Raw genomic sequence first — 21,823 nt, forward strand, 5'->3', positions numbered from 1 at the left:
GACAAAATAAATATATTTCCTTTATTTGCTGTTATTATTACAATAAAAAACTGCTTATACAGACTACTAATATAGAACAATAAATAAATAATCATACTTTCATGGAAAATGGAAAAATATTGTGTTGACAAACACGAACACAGGGTGTGCCGATGTAATTCTTGTAACCAAATAACATTTGGCAGTTTGTATGTGGGTATATTCCAAGCAAACAGGTTTTCTGAGTGACACTTTAAACAACTTCCCTTTCCTCCTTTGTAAGAAAAACTAACCTGATTGATTCCAAGCAAAAGGGTTTTCTGATTGACACTAAATTTTGTGTAATGTTGCACATGCTCAGTGTGAAGATGAAGTCCATCCTCATGAGCTCCGTATAAAACAGCCGTCAGCTTAAACACAAACCACCAGAAAGCTGCACACTACAGTCTTTCAAGTGAGTGCACTCAATAGCTAGCCAAGAGCTTCTCCGTTTTAAATGTTTCTACATTTTGCTTTTTGTTTCTTTGAATGCTTTGTCAATTCTGATGTTCATGTCAATTTTGTGTTTCAACTTTCAGATCAAATCCCTTTACAAAATGGCAACAACTCTGTTAGCAATCGGTGGTCAAGGAGGTGGTGAATTTACCTTCAATGGTCAGAATAATGGTTCCAGTTTACAGAGGATGTGGGTTTGGGTGGGAGGGTCACAGGTGAAGGCGGTCCGGGCCTGGCTCACAGATGGAAGAGAACAAACCTTTGGAAGACCTGGAGGGTCATTTCAAGAGTATGTGTTTCAGCCCGGCGAGCTCATCACCTCAATGTCACTGTGGGGAAATGGAGTGGGGACGCGTCTCGGAGCCATCAAATTCAAAACCAACTATTCCAAAAATTTCTTTGTGAAAATGACGAGCTGGAGTTTGAGAACAGAATATCCCATCGACATCGGCTCTGGATTGTGTCTGGGCATCGAGGGAAGATGCGGCTTGGACATCGACTGCATGGGATTCTTATTTCTCAATAAAGTTCAGTCAGTAATTCTCACTGATGTCAGCTATCCAACTCTTGACCTGGTCACGCCAGACGTCGCACTGGAAGTGATCCAATTGAGCACTTACAAGAATGAAACCTCCATCAGTCAAGAGCAAACCATTGAAAGCTCAAAAACAATAACCAAATCATCTTCGTGGTCTACAAGAGAAAGCATCACAAGCACATTCTCCATGGAGGTGAAGGCTGGGATTCCAGATATCGTAGAAGTCACCACGGGATTCAGTGTTGAGATTGGAACAGAAAACACTTACAGTAAAGAATATACGGATGAAACAACTGAAAAACAAACGTTTAAGATCGATGTTCAAGCGAGGAAGAAGGTGGATGTTCACATCACGATTGGCAGATGTAGTTTTGATCTCCCGTACACCGGCACAGTGATGGTCATGTGTGAGAACAGTTCTGTGTTCACATATGAAACCAAAGGCAAATACAAAGGTGTCAGTTACACCAAAATAAGAGTTGACACCAAAGAACACAACCTTTAATATCAAGATGTAAATTGATTTCTACATTTACTTGAAAGTTTCTTAGTTGTTGGAGGCTGTTTTGATTTGTTTCTGTTTTGATTTTGTTCAAGTTTAAATGTAAAAGACTGCATTATCTTAACTTTAATAAATAATAATTACTTCCGGACCACCCACATCCATTGACCTTTTGACCGTATCCGCCCACGTAGTGAGGGACCGCCCACGTCGCGTTGACCTTTTGACCATATCCTCCCATATTGTAGGGACAGCCCATTTGGCTCCCTTTTCCGGGCATCATGTTTGGACATGTTTTATGAGGTTTTGACACATATCTTATGCATGAATGATGAATAAATAAAGCAACGAGTGATTAAATAAAGGCAATAATAAGTAAATAAATGAATAAAGCAACGAATAAGTAAATAAAGCAGCGAATAAATAAGTGATTAAATAAATAAAGAATTGGTTAAATAAATGATGAAATAAATAAGTGATTAAATAAAGAAAGCAAGGAATGAATAAGTAAGTAAATAAATGATTGAATGAATAAGCAATTAAATAAAGCATTCTATGTATATAGGGTGTGATAAAACTTAAGTTTTTCCAGAGAGGAAAGACAGCATTCCTGACGTTATACTGAGAAGCCTCAGTTTCAGACATTCCTGAGCTGCAAACACGCCGACCGTCACGACTCGTAAATTGTTGTGACGGCGCGCGTGTGTGTATTTCAACTTGTTTACGTCCGGCGGGGTGACAATGTTGGACGTTTTAATCATCTATGATTTGTTTTTACATCAGCATAGTCATGTATGCGCGGCGACATGGCACAAGCGGATTATCTCGACACAGTGAAGCGTTGTTTACGACTAACAAGTGTTCTCCACCTGACAGCAGTAGATTACATGAAGCAATGTGTGACTAATCGATCTGCGTCATGCAAGAGTGTCCAATGCAATCTATATAGGGTTAATGACAAACTATAATCTTGCTATATCTCTAACTAATCAGAAAACAACTTATGCTACTAATTTCCACTAACATTCTAAACGTATCCGCATGTAAAATGAAATACAAAAACACGCTTTATTCATCATCATCTGTTTTGTTTAAATCTCAAACTATTCTCACACGTGTCTAATTGTACAGGGGCCTCCATGAAAATGGCTTGACCAAATAAATGTTTGTATGCGTGCACGAGTGTTGACCAAGAGCGGTTACCTTCCAGCGTTCATGTTTCTGAAAAAAAAATCTGAGTATCCATTCTTCAAACTGTGTCTACAACACTGTATAATTAAAGGACACGCCAACATGTTTTTCCTGACTGCATGGAGCGGTGTCTTTAAATGGTGTCCATGATGTTGCCCCTATCCTGACTGTTTTCCTTCTGTCTGAGAAGATGCCAGTGCGTCCACCAACCAAGGGTGAAGAAAACATCTTTATTGCTGGTGTTCATAGCATCACAGCAGGCAGTTGGGTGATTCCTTAAAACACATAAAGCAGATTTTAATTGAACAGCAAGAATCCTTAAATTGAATGTACGTCACGTTTATTTCATGAATGTTTTTATATCATGCCTCCAGGTTGTATCATAAAATAAGTTTGCATAAGGTTTTCAAAATAAAAAATTTACATTAAAAAGGTGTGCCTTTTAACATAATTGTTTATATGATTCTAAACTGATATTCTTTAAAACATTTAGAATAGTCAAATCTCACACATCCTGTTATTAAGAGTTGTCTTTGCACATCTGTTTTAGTTTTAAGAGCTTTCTGTGGCAACCCCTTAACACGTAGACACTATTCGAAGATTTACTAGAGAGACTAACATATACAGCAGACTCTGGGTTCTTTTCAGCATCAAAGCTTTTTTATTATTTTGTGTTGGACATCTGATTGTGTAGCAAGGAAACTCAAGAAGTAGACATTCCATCCTACAGTAAGTGTTTCTGTTTACTTTTAGTTTAAACAAGGTTTTAATTGTTGTTGCTAAACAGTTTGCTTTAGATCCACACTGAATCACCTTTTCTTCATTTTATCCTCACCATTTTCTTATGTTTTGTTTTTGAGTGTCTATTGAATATACTAGGCTATATTTTCTTACACAAAGCAACTGAGCAATAGAGGTCTTCTATGCAAGGATGTGAAGTAGCTTGATTTTGTTTTTGTATATGTAAATAGCTTTATATATATTTTTTCATACACAGATTGGACAGTTTGCGTGCTGGATTGTGTACTACAGGTAAGTGGTAAAATGTAGTTAAATTTAGGAAACTTTCGACATGTGAAAATATATCCTTAAAATAAACTTAAAAAGTGGCTAAAGCATGCAAGAAAAATGGTCAACTTGTGCAGACAATGCATCATCTGAAGCGCTGTGAATTGACTTCAAATGAGCAAAACATACTATATAGTGCTCTCAAGATAAAGATGCTCTGGTTTCAGCTGTTAGAGTGTTCCTGATTGAAAGGATTGGATGGTCTTTTTTTACTTAGTTTATTTATCATATTCAGCCAAATGCTTGTGTTTTCATATTTTCTTGACTGCTCTATAAGTACTTTCAAACACACAATGCATTTTAATTTGCCTTCACCTTGTCTTTCAGTGATGTAGACTTGCATCAGCATATGAAGGTAAGCCCACATGCATCGCCCATTCCAAATCTCACATGTCAGCAAATGACAGACATAAAGATACACTTCTTAAACTGCATGTCCGCTATAAACCAGTGCTTCAGAAGTCATAATTTAGTTCACACTTCTCTAATAACCTGATGTGTGAATATAATTACACATCTTAAATTGTTTTTCTTTGGTAAACATTTTTATCATTTTAACATATGCATTTTTGTCATGAATGTGCAGGGAAGAGAACCCAATCGCAGACAGGAGGTGGTGGAAAACAATGACTTTTAATATTAAACACAAAGCAAAAACCCACGCGGGGCAAAATAACAATGACACGGGGAATATAAATCACAGACTCGACAGGAACAATCAACTACTAACTGGACTAACACAACACTTGACATAAACTGACATATACTAGGTAAACTATTACTCACAGATGGAACAAGGTGACAAGACCAGGAATCAAAACGAACAGGCACAGGAGGATAGACACGAGGGCATTATAAAGGGAGACTAACAAAGGAAGATAACAATGGGCAGGTATGGGTAATGAAACACTGATGGAGAGCTAAACGAGGAACGAGAGGGCGGGAACAGAGACGAGACTGGAGAGAGAGTATAGAAGGCCGTAAGTGCCAAAATGTCTCTCTCCACAAAAAACCTAAGGCTTTGCCATGACTCTGCCACAAGATCAAGAAAGACAAGACATGGAGAGGCAGAATCATGACAGTTTTAGTCGGTACGAAGTTGTCAGGCTTTACACTTATGTTTTATATAAGGTTTTGAAACGTTCTAATATTTATGGCTTTCTGCTTATTCACGGCTTTGAGTCATCCACACATGTTGGTTTCATACATGTCTCACTAAAGCTAACCGGCGAGATGTTGTTCCGTCCTCAACACCAGGAGCGTCTCAAAAGCGAAGCAGCTGAATTCGTGAGACCACGTGATTTGCTAGTCCGACGTTGTTTTTCTGAATTTTTAGGGGTTATACCATGCCAAAGTAAAAAAAATGGTTAGGTTTGTGCAGTTTTTTGAAGTGCTTATTGCTATGTCATTCTTTGTTCCCTTATATTTTACTACACTTAAAAAAACATTATTTTACCAAAGAATAACCTAACAAAATAAGGTTTTGTTTGAAGATAAACCTCTCGTCGTGCATTTCGGGTCTCCTTCCAAGGATGCAATGTGAAATACGTACGGAAGTCTGCACAAGGACATTTATTTTGACATAGTACTGTGCAGCTTGGACATGGCGTCTGTCAAAAATAGGCTAGCTGCGCATTAAAGATCGGGCAACACACTCAGTTTCTGCTAATCTCATATTAATGTTGAGTGCCTATACGGTAGTATTGCATACGTCGTATCTTCGAAGAGTATTTAGTTTGATCAAATAATCAAACAGCTGTACGATTATTTCCGGAAAAACACCAGCTGCTAGAGGTGGGACTAGTGGGGAGAGTGGGATGTGTCATGAATCGGGAGGGAAGAACCCAATCGCAGGCAGTGAGAATGAAGGGGTTAACAAAGACTTTATTACAACAAACAAAACACCCACGAGGGGGTAACGAGGACAAGACTAATATATATAAAAACTGAAACCAAAAACTTCCCACGTGGGGGCAAAAACAGCAGGACAAAAATAAACTAGGAAACTAAACAAGACACAACGTCAAAACACAAGGCAGGGCAGGATGAGACACGGTCAGGTGAGGTAAACACAAGGTAGGGTAATACTCACAAGCACATATCAATACGTAGAAGCACGACAGCAATACACAGCATGAATACACACAACTAACACAATGACCGAACACAGGACAATGAAACATGAGGACTGTATAAAGGGGAGAAAATCAAGAAGGGACAGGTGCGGGGCATGAACTAATTAACAAGCAATAACGAGGGATACAAGAGGGCGGGGACAAAGACGCGACACCGGAGAGAGAGAGGATGTGGAAGGCCAACAGGGCAAAAAAGCCTCTCTCCACACAAAACAAGGGATCCTGCCGTGATTCTGCCACAAGATCAAGAAAGACATGACAAGATGAGGCAGAATCATGACAGGGATGGAACTACAGCACGAGCACACGGCACATCATCACATTAATCCCTTTGTGTTTTGTACGTTATGCATGTACACGCCGATTGCCAAGAAAACACATATTTATGACTTAGTTTGAAATACCGCGTGCAGTTCATGTCCAGCATATTTTAGCACTGGGACCACACCATCTATAAGTTTCAAATGATCTCCAAATCCAGCGTTATATCACCGTTTATATAACATCCATCACTGAAATGCCGTGAACAAACAGACATACCTAAACTTCACTATAGCAAGAGGAATGAGCTGCAGCGCAGCCCATCTTGACGCAGCGCGCATAATCTTGATGGTAAGCAGGTCTCGCTCGTCGGTTGGCTCGTGGGCGGGCTCTTTCGCCTTTGCCTTGCCGTGCTTTTCCGGGAGAATGGACAATAAATGGAATAGGATCCCTGTGACGACACCGGGATCCAGAATTAGAAAAAACTTTCCGAAACAAGTTGGAGTGCTGGTGGAGTGTATCAAGTACAGAAATACTATGTCATACGTCCAACTCGTTTTTTAACAAGTTGACCATGTTAAGCATGAGAAGTGTCGTGGCGAAAAGTCGATCAGCCAATGTAGAAAGAATTCACGAAGACCAGAGAGCTAGGTTTCAAGAGTTTTCCATCTTTATTTGCTCGAGCAATCAAAGTGAGACACACAGAGTTCATCTGAAGATGCCCAATGATGTCCAACGAATACATGTCTGACTCCATCTTTTATACATTGTTCTCAAGTTGTTATCACAGTTCAAACCAATCATGTTTTACCTGACATCATCTTCTACCAACCAGGTTTTACATGACATCACTTATTTTTATTAGTCCATCCCCTTATCACTCGCTACAGTTACATTTCACGTTACAGTTATATTTCCGGCCTACCATATTAGGATTTAATCGTAGGGAGCACCTCTCAATCAACACATACGTATATCATGTGCTCTTTATCTTGACACCTTTCCGGCGGCTTTCGGACGATACATGATTTAACACTGGTTTTAAAAAATGAACTCATGGTTTAGTGATAATGAGCACCCCAGCGTCCTTGGCTGTATGTGTAACGGTTTCACTCTGGTTGTGTTGCTTTCAATAAAGAATTTCAGTTGAGACAGAATGATGAAGCCCGTAGTTTCTTTATTTGACCTGAAGGACACACACATAAGGCACGATATGTTATCCAGGCACTTCTCTCCGCTCATGTGCAACACTCTCACGAGAAGAGAAAGAGAACACCTAACCCCATCAGCACACAGTGTGCTTCTGCTTAGTAACAGGATTATTTAAGTTACTACACTTCATCGCGCAATATTGAAGATAAAATAAAACACTGCATGAACGCAGTATAAACACTTAAATTAAGTAAAAGAAATAAAATATTAAAAATAATAATAAATCACAATGGGATATAACACCAGGAATAATCCCTGCTCACATTACAACCCACAATACGAAATAATGAGATGCAATTAACAATTTACCATGAACTCAAGTGTGTAAAATGAGAACAAAGCCTCTTATATTTTTATCACAAAAACACATTCTCAATATGAAACACACTTCAACTAATATACAATTGTATGCGTCATTCAACTAATTATAATATCAAGCATACCTGAAGGACACACACATAAGGCACGATATGTTATCCAGGCACATCTCTTCTCTCCACCACGTGCTAAACAAAGAAAGCTAATAAGCTAACCAATCGCAAATGAGCATACAAAATGTGTTAATTCACACTTATTCACAAGAGTCACACAAACACATACTTAAACACTCTCGGTGTAAACTGTAAAATTAAACATTTTGTCACAATGATTGATAATTACCAACACTCTCACGAGAAGAGAAAGAGAACACCTAACCCCATCAGCACACAGTGTGCTTCTGGGCAGAGACTATAGAAGCCGCAGCCCGAAGCTGCAAGTGCCCCGCTGTTTTGTGCCCTGAACGGAAACAATATAGGCATGCTTGGTTCCTATTATAAACAACACATACTGTACATTTCACATACATTACATCAACATTTAACAACTATTTAACATAGAAACATTACAACAACCAGGAACAAGGTTGATTAAAGTTCACAAAATAAAATAAAATACATTGCGAAATTTTTAATCCAGCTACATATGCGATAAATTAAAACTCCTCTACAAAAGTGTGTGGTTTTATTAAAAATGAGCTCATTGTTTAGCGTAAGAATAAGCAACCCAGCGTTCTTAATTAAACTTCTCTACAAAAGTGTGTGTGGTGTACGTGCAGTTCCTGTCTTAGCGTGATAAGATATTTGGTGTGTAAACAGGTGTTCAAGTGTTCAAACTCATACATAAGACCCATAGCCCTTGTTAAGATCAGAGAAGTACATGAACTCTATAACTACCTTTAAATGTATTATTTTATATAAGAAAACTATTTTATATAAGAAAACTCAGTAACATATTTAGAATATAAGAAAAGTCAATAATATGTCTAGAAAAACCACCATAGAAGCCAGCGCGTTTAACAGTGTAAAGAAGTCAGAATGCATGACATAGCATGATAGCTCCGCTTTAAGCATTAGTCTACCTTTCAATTGCTAGCCAGTAAATGTAGGTCCGCTTCATTTTCAAACATAATATACAGACAGCGATAACATCGACATGTCTTTCGATTTCATTATTTTTTAGTTTTCATTTTAATATATTTATGTTTGTTTACTTTTTCACTTCTAGGCTGTAATTAGTTTAACATAGTTATATTATTTCGTAAAAACAGTCTTCCAATATAAACTTTTGACCTGTTCATTGTTTTGAGTTTATGTTCAATCGTCATGTATCGTTGTCTCATTTTTCGCACGAGATCTCGTTGTTATTAGTTTGTTTGTGGCCATGTTCTTGGGTTCTTGTATGTTTAAATCTACTTCTTCTTAATTTTCCCATTTTATTACATATCTATTATTTTTGCTATTCGTGTATGTGATATTTATTCTTGTACATTGTCACCAGTTTTTCACAAAATGTGTATTCAGGCCTTGTGAGTTGAATATAAGGCTGATAAGGTGTAGTTTACAGTATAGGTGTATTTTACTAAACAGCATTAAGGTTAGTTTTTCCTTGAAAAAGAAAGTGAACTTGATCTGGCAAAAAACCTGTCGTACATACATGGAATAGTTGAAACATTTAAAAGTCTTACTATTATTTGCTATTACTATTGCTATTACTATTGCTATTGCTATTACTATTGATATTATTTGCTTGCATTATACGCATATGAAAACTGCTACATGTAATTAGGTTACAGGAATTATGCCAGCTTTTTATCATTGCGTGTGATTCCCTTTTCCATGAAAGTATGAATACTAATTGTTCTGTATTATTAGTATGCATGAGCTATTTTTGTAAAACATTATATTGGCATATCAAAAAGATACATTTTAAATTTAAATTATATATGTTCTTATAACGCAGTATGCATTTTTCATGTGTTCAGATTTTAAATAATCAATTGTTTCCTGAAACAGACCTAGTCATACCATACCAGTGTTTAACTATATGATTCAGACATAATGTGTCTCCAACAACTCAATCAGAACATTGGAAAATCAACACAAGTCATGAAACTCCTCTAAAACTAGACACAATGCTTTGTGTGTGTGTGTTACCTAGTTTTTTCTATTAGCATGAGTCGTTGTCACTCACTGTTTATTGTAAATGTCTTTACAATATTGTATTGTCTTGATCCTAAATCTTTTTTTAAATTACACTCGACACTAGCAATCCTTTATCTCTCCTGAAAACACATGAAATAACATTTAAAATATAAAATACGTTTAAGCTTACAATGCTGTCATGCATTAAGTAAAAATGATTCACATTAACTTGTGTAAATGTAACTCAGTACAATTTGTAGAAAAAAAAGTTTACACTACTTTATCTGTTTAATTAGTATGTTCATTTAAGTTTACCGTTTAGCTTCATATTTGTAAAAAAAAGTTATAGCTTTATTGAGTTTTATAAAAGATGTATAATTACAAAGGTAAATTCCTCAGACTCAAGTTAGACTCCTACACTCTCTCTTATCATATAGGGCTAAATCAGCATGTTCACATAAAAGTATTTCCAAGTAAGTAGAGTATCAATTTTAAATTATATTTGAAAGTTTCTTTGAAATGATCCAATCGTTTTTTTTGTGGTAAGTTGTTGGTAGTAAATAATTAACATTACCATTATATACTTACCATGCACTAGTGCAGTGATTCTCAACCTTTTTGGGGATCCCTAATTTTCCAGGTCCCTTAGCGCAACACCCCAAAATATATAAAATTCGGGATCGGCGCCTCTGCAGGGGCGGTTCTAGGGGGGGCCAGAGGGGGCCAGTGCCCCTGTGTCAGCACACTTGGCACCCCACTGGCCCCCCTAAATCTGGAATCGTTTCTGGAATTTTTTACCACAATCGAGCAATTTCGGGTGCAATGCACAGTTTGTTCTGCGAGTGGCAGTAATGATGCTTGTGTGCCACAAGGAAGATTACGCAAGCAAGACGCAAACAATGTCGAGTCTGTGCGCCTTCAGCAAGATTACTGTGAGGTCTCGGGTTTGAGCACTTGTTTGTTTTGTTTCTTGTCGAACACATGGTTCAGCTTGACAGCTTTCCGTGTGCTCGGTGTCTTCGTGACAGCCCCGCCCCTTGTGTCGACATGAATTACCTCATCATTGTTTCACTCCTTTCACCTGGGTTGGCTCCGGTTTTTCTTTCTCCCCGCCTGGTTTCTCATTCTCTCCCTTGATTTCTTTTCCTTCTTAAACTCTCTTGTGCCTCTGTCCTGTGTCAGATCGTCGGTGTTATTTCCGGCGATTTGCCGATCGCTTATCTTGCCTTGGGTATCGTGTAATCACCTCTTTTTCGTCCAGGCTCCAGAGCTGTGTTTGCCACGTGGTGTCTTCTTGTCTGCCTGCAGTGTCGGACTCACTGCATGGATCTCTTGTTCTCCCTGATCGGTCGGACGGCTAGAGGGATTTCGCTCTATGGATTCCTGTTGGAATAGATCTCTCCTGTTGGATTAAGTGAACTCTCACCCAAGTTTCTCTACCCTGTTGGTCTAGTGGATTCCGGTTGGAATATATCTCTCGTGTCGGATTAAGTGAACTCTCACCCAAATTTCTCTACCCTGTTGGTCTAGTGGATTCCTGTTGGAACATTTCTCTCCTGTCGGATTAAGTGAACTCTCACCCAAGTATTCTACCGGTCGGTCTTGTGGATTCCTGTTTGGAATAACCTCTCCTGTCGGATTAAGTGGATCCTCATCCAAGTTCGTCTACCCCGTCGGTCTAGTGGACTCGCCGTGGGCACAATCCTCTCTCTGACTCTCAGTTGCAGCCCGGCCACTGGATATAAGACTCCTTTGCTCCTTCCGCCTTTTTTGGCCGAGCTCTCGAACCCTTTTTGCCCTGTGCATCCGAGACCATGGTTCCTGACTCTTCCTTTTAAAGGAAATTTTGTATATATTATTTCTCACCACTTGGCGGTCCTCAGTTGCATTGTGTATCCCCTATGTTGTTTCTGCTGATGTGAGGAATTAAAGATTCTAGCTACCCTGCACGTGACTCGAGTTTTCCTACCTGAACCGTAACAGATTACGTCTACATCATTGTAACGATGACGCTGAGGCAGAGTTAGAATCCCTGTGCGGTAGTTTATTTGATGAGTAACATAAACCGAGTTGAGTAGACAGGCAAAGGGTCAATACCAAGATGACTGTTCGACGTACAACAAACATGAGGTTAATCCAAAGGCAAAGGTGATTAAGCAGGCAGTGAGTCAAATCCAGAAATATCAGTCCAACCATGCAACCAAAACAAAGGGGTAATCCAGGTAATCAGAGAATAGATATCCAGGCAGAATCATACACTAAACAGGCAGAGAATACAGGGATACGCTTGGTAAGGCAGATATACTGGCAATACTTCGCAATGAGGTCCCATGTGGTCTCAGACTAAATAGTCATCAAACAGGAATTGAATGCAGAGGCAGCAGAGGGGTGGAACGGGGTCAGTACTCTGGTGACAGCTCCCTCTGCTGGCTGGGCGTAACAATCATACAGGTAATGGAAATATGTTGTAAAAATATAATGAAAATGCATATCATTACACATCATATTAAAATACTGACCTATATTTTCCGGTGTTGCGCATGTTAAATCTACATATAAAGCAGTCGTGACTCGTGCCTATACAAAGAATCAGCTGCTGCCAGAGAACGTGTAACACACTAAAGACATTTTATTTGTTAATGAAATGAGATCAAATGAATATCTCTCCTGTCGGATTAAGTGAACTCTCACCCAGATTTCTCTTGCACCCTTCGTGCTCGGTTACTCGATGGACTTAGTCCGACCCTTGCCAACGAGCTTGCCCCCCTTGACCTACCCCGGGAATTAGATCCTCTCATCGAGTTGTCTGTACGGGTCGAAAGCCGCATGGCTCGACGCCAATTGAGATGACTCACTAACCTTTTCGGACGGTTCCAGGCCGGAACCACTCCGTCATCTGCTTCCTTCGTTCCCCCTCTCACCGAGGCCGAGCCCATGCAGGTCGGACGCCTTCATCTTACCCCTCTGGAGAAGCAGCAATGCCTGACCCAGGGACTTTGCCTTTATTGCGGCAAGGCGGGTCACTTCGCCGTCCGGTAAAAGCCAAGGCCCACTAGGAACTCGGAGAGTCCTGGTGGGCGCAATCACCCCTTTAACCTCTCCGTCCAAACGGGCCATGTTGCCCTTTCAGCTCCTGTTCCAGGGATCTTCTCAGGTCGGCCGTGCTCTCCTTGACTCTGGGGCAGAAGGGAACTTCATAGACGCCGCCACAATCCGTAAGTAGGGAATCCCTTCCATTCCCCTCTCTGATCCCATGGAGGTCGAGTCGCTCGCAGGCAGGCGCCTTGCTTCCATCACTCATGTCACCCCCTGTGTAAGTTTGATTCTTTCAGGGAACCACCACGAGAGTATTGTGTTTTACGTCCTCGATTCTCCCAAGAACCAGATTGTGCTGGGGTACCCGTGGTTCGTACAACACAATCCTCACGTGGATTGGAAGAATGGTTCCCTCTTAGCCTGGGGTCAGTCCTGTCATTTGTCTTGTCTGGGTTCTGCTTCCTCTCCTGTCTCCCTGTCTTGTGTTCCTCAGGTGCCGCCCGCAGACTTAACCGGCGTCCCGGTGGAGTACCATGATCTCAGTGCGGTGTTCAGCAAGTCCCGGGCTACCTCCTTACCTCCTCATCGATCCTTTGACTGCGCCATCAACCTTCCCCCGGGCACTTCTCCGCCTAAAGGTCATTTGTACTCCCTGTCCAGCCCAGAGAGAGAGGCGATGGACAAGTATATTCAGGAAGCCCTCCTAGCTGGTCTCATTCGGCATTCATCATCCCCTGCGGGTGCGGGATTCTTCTTTGTTGAAAAGAAGGACGGCTCCCTACGCCCCTGTATCGATTACCGAGGTTTGAATGACATCACCATTAAGAATCGGCACCCCTTACTATTAATGTCTTCTGCCTTTGAGTTATTGCAGGGAGCCCCCCGGGTCTTCACTAAATTAGACCTACGCAATGCCTATCATCTTGTCCGCATCCGAGAGGGTGATGAGTGGAAGATGGACTTCAACACCCCCACGGGACACTATGAGTATCGGGTTCTACCGTTTGGTCTTACCAATGCTCCAGCCGTCTTCCAGGACCTTGTCAATAGCGTTCTGGGAGACATGATTAACAAGTTTGTCTTTGTGTACCTGGATGACATCCTTATTTTTTCCCACTCTCTCCAGGAACACGCCCAGCACGTTAGGCGGGTCCTTCAAAGGTTATTCGAAAACCAGCTTTATGCCAAGGCAGAGAAGTGCGAATTCCACACAGAGTCAGTTATGTTCCTTGGTCACATCATCTCCTCCGACGGTATCAAAGAGGATCCGGCCAAGATCAAGGCTGTCGCCAATTGGCCCATCCCCGACTCTCGCAAGGCGCTTCAACGGTTCCTGGGTTTCGCCAACTTTTACTGGAGATTCATCAGGAATTTCGGCCTCAGCCACGCCTCTCACTGCATTGACCTCCATTAAAGTTTCGTTCAAGTGGAATCATGAGGCACAGGTCGCCTTTGATAAATTAAAGTCTCGTTTTATCTCTGCACCTGTACTGTCTGTTCCAGATCCTACTCTCCAGTTTATTGTTGCGGTCGATGCATCAGATGTCGGGGTCGGCGCAGTCTTGTCTCAACGCTCCGCTGGTGACGGGAAGGTGCACCCCTGTGCCTTCTTCTCCCACCGCCTCAGCCCTGCAGAACGCAACTACGACATCGGCAATAGGGAGCTGTTGGCGGTAAGACTAGCCCTGAGGGAGTGACAACACTGGTTGGAGGGTGCAGAGCGACCCTTCTTGGTCTGGACGGACCACAAGAACTTGGAGTACGTCCGTTCAGCCAAGAGGGTGAGCGCGCGTCAGGCCCGCTGGGCACTCTTCTTTGGGCGTTTCAACTTCACCCTCTCGTTCCGGCCTGGCGCCAAGAACGTCAAACCCGACGCTCTCTCGCGTCTGTTCGAGACTCCCGAGGGAGAGCCCTCAGCTGGAACCATCCTCCCTGAAGGGGTGGTAGTTGGGGCTCTCTCTTGGGGAATCGAACAGCGGGTAGTGGAGGCCGGACGAGGGGTGCAAGTGCCAGCTGAGTGCCCAGGGGGTAGACTATCAGTTCCGCCCGCTCTGCGATCCGATGTCCTGCAGTGGGGTCACTCTTCCAGATTGGTCTGCCATCCAGGAATTCGGGGAACGCAAGCGGCCATCCGCCGGCGTTTCTGGTGGCCATCCTTGGCCGATGATGTCAGACAGTTCGTGTTGGCCTGCCCGGTTTGCGCTCAATGCAAGACACCCAATCATCCTCCTGCTGGTCTGCTCCGCCCCTTACCCATCCCCTCCCGCCCTTGGTCCCATATAGCTCTTGATTTCGTCACTGGGCTACCTGCCTCCAAGGGCAACACTGTGGTTCTCACGGTGGTGGATCGTTTCTCCAAGGCGGTCCATTTCATTCCATTGCCCAAGCTACCCTACGCCCGGGAGACTGCTCAACTGTTGATAGATCACGTCTTCCGTCTCCATGGCTTGCCGGTCGACTTGGTCTCGGATAGGGGTCCTCAGTTCTCCTCCCGGTTCTGGAAAGAGTTTTGTAGACAGATCAGGGCCTCTGAGAGTCTGTCTTCAGGTTTTCATCGCCAGACCAACGGGCAATGCGAGCGGGCCAACCAGGATCTCAGTAGAATGCTCCGCTGTCTGACATCCTCCAACCCGAGTTCTTGGTGCTCTCAGCTCCCATGGGTAGAGTACGCCCACAACTCCCTCCCCTCAGCCGCGTCAGGTATGTCTCCTTTCGAGTGCTCTGTTGGTTATAACCCCCCTCTGTTTCCCTCGCAGGAACCCGATGCTGCTGTTCCGTCTGCTCTGGCCTTCGTCCGTCGTTGCCGCCGCACTTGGGAGAAGGCCAGAGGAGTTCTGGCCCGAACTGGTAGAAGAACCAAAGCAGCGGCTGACCGCCACCGGGTCTCTCCTCCTACCTATGTTTGTGGTCAGCAGGTATGGCTCTCTACCAAGGACCTGCCTCTCCGGGTGCCCTCTCGCAAGCTGACGCCCAGGTTCATTGGTCCGTTCCGCATCACAAAGGTGGTTAACCCGGTGGCCGTCAGACTCAAGCTTTCCCCTTCCCTTGGTCGGGTCCACCCTGTTTTTCATGTGTCCAGGGTTAAGCTGGTGCTCTCCTCCCCCCTTCACCCTGCCAGCAATCGGCCCATTCCTCCTCCTCCACGTCTAGTGGATGGCTCCCCCACCTACATGGTGAGGAAGCTGCTGGACATTCGTCGCCGGGGCAGGGGTGTTCAGTACCTCGTGGACTGGGAAGGCTATGGCTCAGAGGAGAGATGTTGGGTACCATCCCGGGACATTCTGGACCCGTCTCTGATCTCGGACTTCCATCGACGATGAGGTGAGCCCCCTCCTAGGACGCCCGGTGGTGCCGCTGGGGGGGTCCTGTAAGGTCTCGGGTTTGAGCACTTGTTTGTTTTGTTTCTTGTCGAACACATGGTTCAGCTTGACAGTTTTCCATGTGCTCGGTGTCTTCGTGACAGCCCCGCTCCCTTGTGTCGACATTAATTACCTCATCATTGTTTCACTCCTTTCACCTGGGTTGGCTCCGGTTTTTCTTTCTCCCCACCTGGTTTCTCATTCTCTCCCTTGATTTCTTTTTCTTCTTAAACCCTCTTGTGCCTCTGTCCTGTGTCAGATCGTCAGTGTTATTTCCGGCTATTTGCCGATCGTTGATCTTGCCTCGGGTATCGTGTAATCACCTCTTTTTCGTCCAGGTTCCAGAGCTGTGTTTGCCACGTGGTGTCTTCTTGTCTGCCTGCAGTGTCGGACTCGCTGCATGGATCTCTTGTTCTCCCTGATCGGTCGGACGGCTAGAGGGTTTTCGCTCTATGGATTCCTGTTGGAATATATCTCTCCTGTCGGATTAAGTGAACTCTCACCCAGATTTCTCTACCCTGTTGGTCTAGTGGATTCCTGTCGGAACATATCTCTCCTGTCGGATTAAGTGAACTCTCACCCGGATTTCTCTACCCTGTTGGTCTAGTGGATTCCTGTTGGAACATTTCTCTCCTGTCGGATTAAGTGAACTCTGACCCAAGTAATCTACCTTGTCGGTCTTGTGGATTTCTGTTTGGATTATCCTTTCCTGTCGGATTAAGGGGATCCTCATCCAAGTGCGTCTTTCCCGTCAGTCTAGTGGATTTGCCGTGGGCACAATCCTCGCTCTACTCTCAGTTGTGGCCCGGCCGCTGGATANTCTCAGCCTCTGCACGACGGTGAACGGCAAACTCGACGTTGCGTCATGGCGAAGCGCAATGTCGAGTATAAACTGGGGTACCTCAGCCGCTCTCACCCTCTGCACAACGGTGAACGGCAAACTCGACGTTGCGTCATGGCGAAGCGCAATGTCGAGTATAAACTGGGGTACCTCAGCCGCTCTCACCCTCTGCACGATGGTGAACGGCAAACTCGATGTTGCATCATGGCGAAGCGCAATGTCGAGTATAAACACCAGCCCTCAGCACTCTCAGTCAGACAGTGCGTTGAGCTGCGCAGTCGCCAGGCAGGAAAAACAGCAGAGCCGATCTCCTCCCTGGGGGACCTCCCCCGGCAAGGAATCCGTACTGCTAGCCATCGAACCACCCCCCGGGGGGACGATGAAAAAGATCGTACCTTAGTCCGCGTCTCATTCTGGGAGCCTGTCTTGCTTCCCAGGTTGTCAGACTGGCTAGGGAAGATGATCCGTCTCGGCTACGCGATCCAGTCGCCTCACGCCTGCCAAGTTCAGCATCCGATATACCTCAGTTAGAGGCTAGGATGTTCCCGTACTTCGGGCCGAGGCCACCACCCTTCTGGTGAAGGGAGTGATCGAGCCCGTCTCACCAGCCGAGATGTTCTGCGGGTTTTACAGCCTGTACTTCATTGTCCCCAAGAAAGGCGGGGGGTTGCGCCCTATCTTGGGTCTGTGTGTTCTGAACAGGCACCTACACAGTAGCTGCCTTTCAGGTTGATCACGCAGAAGCGCATCCTGACGTCCGTCAGGTGTCAGGACTGGTTCATGGCAATCGACCTCAAGGAAGCGTACTTCATGTCTCGATCTTCCCTCGACATCGGCCGTTCCGACGGTTCGTATTCGAGGGACGGGCATATCAGTACAGGGTCCTCCGCTTTGGTCTGTCCCTGTCTCCACGAGTCTTTACGAAGGTCGTGGAAGCCGCCCTCCTTCCCCTTAGGAACCCTTAGGGAAGGAGGTGTGCGGGTACTAAACTATCTCGACGACTGGCTCAAGTTTGGCACACTCTCGAGATCGGTTGTGTACACACAAGGACCTGGTGCTCCGGCACCTAGATCGGTGGGGCTACAGGTCAACTGAGAAAAGAGCAAGCTCTCCGCGGTGCAGAGCATCCTCTTTCTCGGTATGGAACTCGACTCTGTCCTCACGAGTGGCCCCGCTCACCCCCCGGGGGGGGCGCGCGAGACTCGCGATGAGGAAGCCCGCACCCTCGCGGCCTCCCAGAGGCAGCGCGACTGACTAGCGCGCCCGATCAGTGTTGAACTGCCTGAAGATCAGACAGTCAGAGGTCCCCCTGTAACAAGAGGCTCCTGGGATACATGGCATCCTCGGCGGGGGTGGTTCCCCCTCGGGTCGATGTACATACGACCGCTCCAACACTGGTTGCAGAGTCAAGTTCCTTGGAGAGCGTGGCACACCAGCAGCAGGCGTATGGTCACACGCTTTTCTGCCGACACACCCTAACCCCCTGGTGCAAGGTTGGGGTGCCGTGTGCAACGGGCAAGCAGTGTCGGGGTGGTGGACGGGCCCCTGCCTGCGTTGGCATTTCAACTGCCTAGAGTTGTTGGTTGTGCTACTTGCATTGAGGAGGCTACTACCTCTCATGCAGGGAAGCACGTGCTGGTCCGGATGGACAGCACAGCTGCTGTGGCACTCACAGCAGCTAACATGACTCACCCGACGCCTCCTCCTCTGGAGTCAGCAGGTGATCAGCTCCCTGCGAGCCACACACATCCCAGGCGTCCTGAACCAGACAGCCGATGCGTTCTCTCGTCAGTCGATGCCTCGCGGAGAGTGGCGACTCCCTCCCCGCGCAGCCGGCTCATTTGGGGCAGTTCGGCCAGGCACAGGTGGTCCTGTTGCCTCCCCAGACTCCACCCATTGTCCACTTTGGTACTCCCTGTCCGAGGCAACCCTTGGCACGAATGCCCTTGCGCACAGCTGGCCGTGGGACAAGCGGAAGTACGCTTCCCCCCCAGTGAGCCTCATTGCACAGGTCCTGTGCAAGGCCAGGGAAGAGGAGCATCAAGTGGTACTAGTTACGCCCCTTTGGCCTAACCAGGACTGGGTTCTCGGAGCTGAGACTCTGACAACAACTCCCCCCTGGCCGCTCCCCCTGGTTCCCCAGGGGAAGGGGCACGTTACGGCATCCCAGGCAAAACCTGGCTCCATGTCTGGACGGGACGAGGAGATCCTGAGTGACCTACCCCCGGGCGGTTGGGACGTCACTCAGGCTAGGGCTTCGGACACTGCGTGGCTATACGCCCATAGGTGGCGCCTCTTCTCGTCCTGGTGCTCTTCTCGGTGAGAAGACCCGCGGAGTTGCTCGGTCGGGTACGAGCTGTCCCGTCCTCAAGAGAGACGGGGGAGTAACCTCTCCCCCTCCACACTGGGAATGTATGTAGCCGCTACGGCCGCTCATCATGACCCAAGTGCTGGGTAGCCTCTGGGACAGCACGACCTGGTCATTAGGTTCCTAAGGGGCGCGAGAGGGTGACCACCTTATCCGCACTCCGTACCCTCTTGCGACCTAGGTGGCGGGCCTCAAGAGGCCCCGCCCCCTTCGAGCCTCTCGGGGTTGCCGCACTTTCTCAGTCTTGATAAAGACGGCTTTCCGCAGGGCTCTCACCTCCAAGAGGGTAGGGGATCTACAAGCACCCTCCGTGTCCACAGATTGCCTAGAACTCGGGGCCGGGATCCTCACGTTATCTTGAGACCACGCCCCGGCTACGTGCCCGAGGTTCCCACCACTCTCCCGAGAGACCAGGTGGTGAACCTGCAGGCGCTCCCCACCGGGGAGGAAGACCCAACCTATCCGTGTTGTGTCCAGTATGCGCACGGCGCCTCTACTTGGACCGCACGCAGAGCCCAGAAGCTCTGAGCAGCTATTTGTCTATTTCGGAGGTCAGCAGAAGGGAGGGCTGTCTCCAGACAGAGGCTGGCGCACTGGATCAGGGATGCCCCCGTTAGAGCATACCGATCTCTATTCGTCCCTGCCCGTGGGGGTGAGGCACACCCCTCATGGGCACTGGCTCAGGGCGCCTCTCTGGCAGACATCTGCGGAGCTGCGGGTTGGGCTATGCCTAACAACTCCATGAGGTTCTAATACCTACGCGCTGAACCGGTGTCAGCCCGCATCCTGGCAAGGTGTGGGACCGGCAGCCGGTAGGGCGTACGCCTGCGGAAGCCCTTCCCCCTCCGGGGGGAGCAGTGGTGATCCCGCCTCACTTCTTTCCCCTCGGGTAAAGAACAGGCATTCCATCCATCACTAAGCACCCTTCCAGGGGACAGGCTGGGCAGAGCAGCCCTGACCCCTTAGGCCGGGGAACAGTTGAGTTATCCCACATAGCTCTAACCGGACCTAGTGCTCCAGACGTGGTAACACCCCCTCCATGGGCTGCTCTGTCTGATGTATCCTCATGAATGGTTCCCACCTTGGCAACCCATGACTTCCCCAGGTGGACTCCCACCTTGCGGTTAACTCCTGTCCGCTTTTTCTTCGCATGAGTTCTCCCCTGATGGTGAGACCATGTGGTGTCTCCACTAATTCCTCCCTACGGTAGGTAGTGGCCTCTGCAGCGTTTTTCCCCCAGGAGGAATAATGCTTACCCAGTGGCCCGTACGGTGCCGGGCGGCTTCTCGCCATTTAGAGAATTAGGCCTCCGCCCATGATGGTCGGCGTTAGGGGGCTTCCCAACTTTTGTGGAAAGCTCTGGGTCCCCTTCCTCTCCACTGGAAGGTCATAATTTCGCGTTAGCGTGTTCGTCTGACTCGCCCAGGCCAGTCAACGTCGCTCCGAAGAGATTGTGACGCGGCTCAGTGCTGTGGCGTTTTCCATAGGAACCCCATTCTGTCGGTTCGACACAACGTCGAGAGACCGACAGAAAGGGAACGTCTTGGTTACGGATGTAACCTCGGTTCAGTTCGTCTGACTCGCCCAGGCCAGTCAACGTCGCTCCGCAGAGATTGTGACGCGGCTCAGTGCTGTGGCGTTTTACATAGGAACCCCATTCTGTCGGTTCGACACAACGTCGAGAGACCGACAGAAAGGGAACGTCTTGGTTATGGATGTAACCTCGGTTCCCTGATGGAGGGAACGAGACGTTGTGTCCCTCATGCCACAACACTGGCCGGCGGTCGGGGGAGGATGCTTTAGGCTCCTCAGACCAAAGGTGAATGAATGAGCACGCCGGCTTCCCTCTTATACCCGGTCATCCGGGGAGGAGCCCGGCATGCAAATTTCATTCGCCAATTTTCATTGGCCTTTTCTAAATACTCAGAAGATGATAGGTTCTCAAGACAAACCCCATTCTGTCGGTTCGACACAACGTCTCGTTCCCTCCATCAGGGAACCGAGGTTACATCCGTAACCAAGACGTTTTCTTATTTTGTCCCCCTCGTGGGAAGTGTTTATTTTCCTGTTTTGTTATTTAGTCCTGTCCTTGTTACCCTATCGTGGGTTTTTGATTTGTGTTTAAATAAATCTTGTTTTTTTTGTTAACCCCATAACCGCTGCCTGCATCTGGGTTCTCTTCCTGTGCACCACTCCTGACACAATATTTTTTTCTACCATGGTAGTCAATGGTGCCCCAGAAATCTCAGCTGCTAACATTCTTCCAACTATCTTCCTTTGTGTTCAACCAAACAAAGAAATTGACACAGGTTTGGAACAACCTAAGAGGGAGTAATTCATGACATAATTGTAATTTTTGGGTAGAGTGTCCCTTTG

The 21,823-nt window shown here is 46.1% G+C and overlaps 1 protein-coding gene across 1 annotated transcript; it reads left to right on the forward strand.

Moving 5' to 3' along the window:
• Positions 1–575: 575 nt before the first annotated feature.
• Positions 576–1,517, forward strand: LOC130551392 (aerolysin-like protein). Its single transcript, XM_057328964.1, has one exon. The coding sequence runs from the start codon at positions 576–578 to the stop codon at positions 1,515–1,517; it is 942 nt and encodes a 313-aa protein (XP_057184947.1).
• Positions 1,518–21,823: the final 20,306 nt, after the last annotated feature.

This window comes from Triplophysa rosa, linkage group LG2, assembly GCF_024868665.1.
Source record: "Triplophysa rosa linkage group LG2, Trosa_1v2, whole genome shotgun sequence".
Taxonomy (NCBI): Eukaryota; Metazoa; Chordata; class Actinopteri; order Cypriniformes; family Nemacheilidae; genus Triplophysa; species Triplophysa rosa.

What these genes read in the sequence shown, in the direction of transcription:
- LOC130551392 (XM_057328964.1), top strand. Translation starts at nt 576, where the DNA reads ATGGCAACAACTCTGTTAGCAATCGGTGGTCAAGGAGGTGGTGAATTT.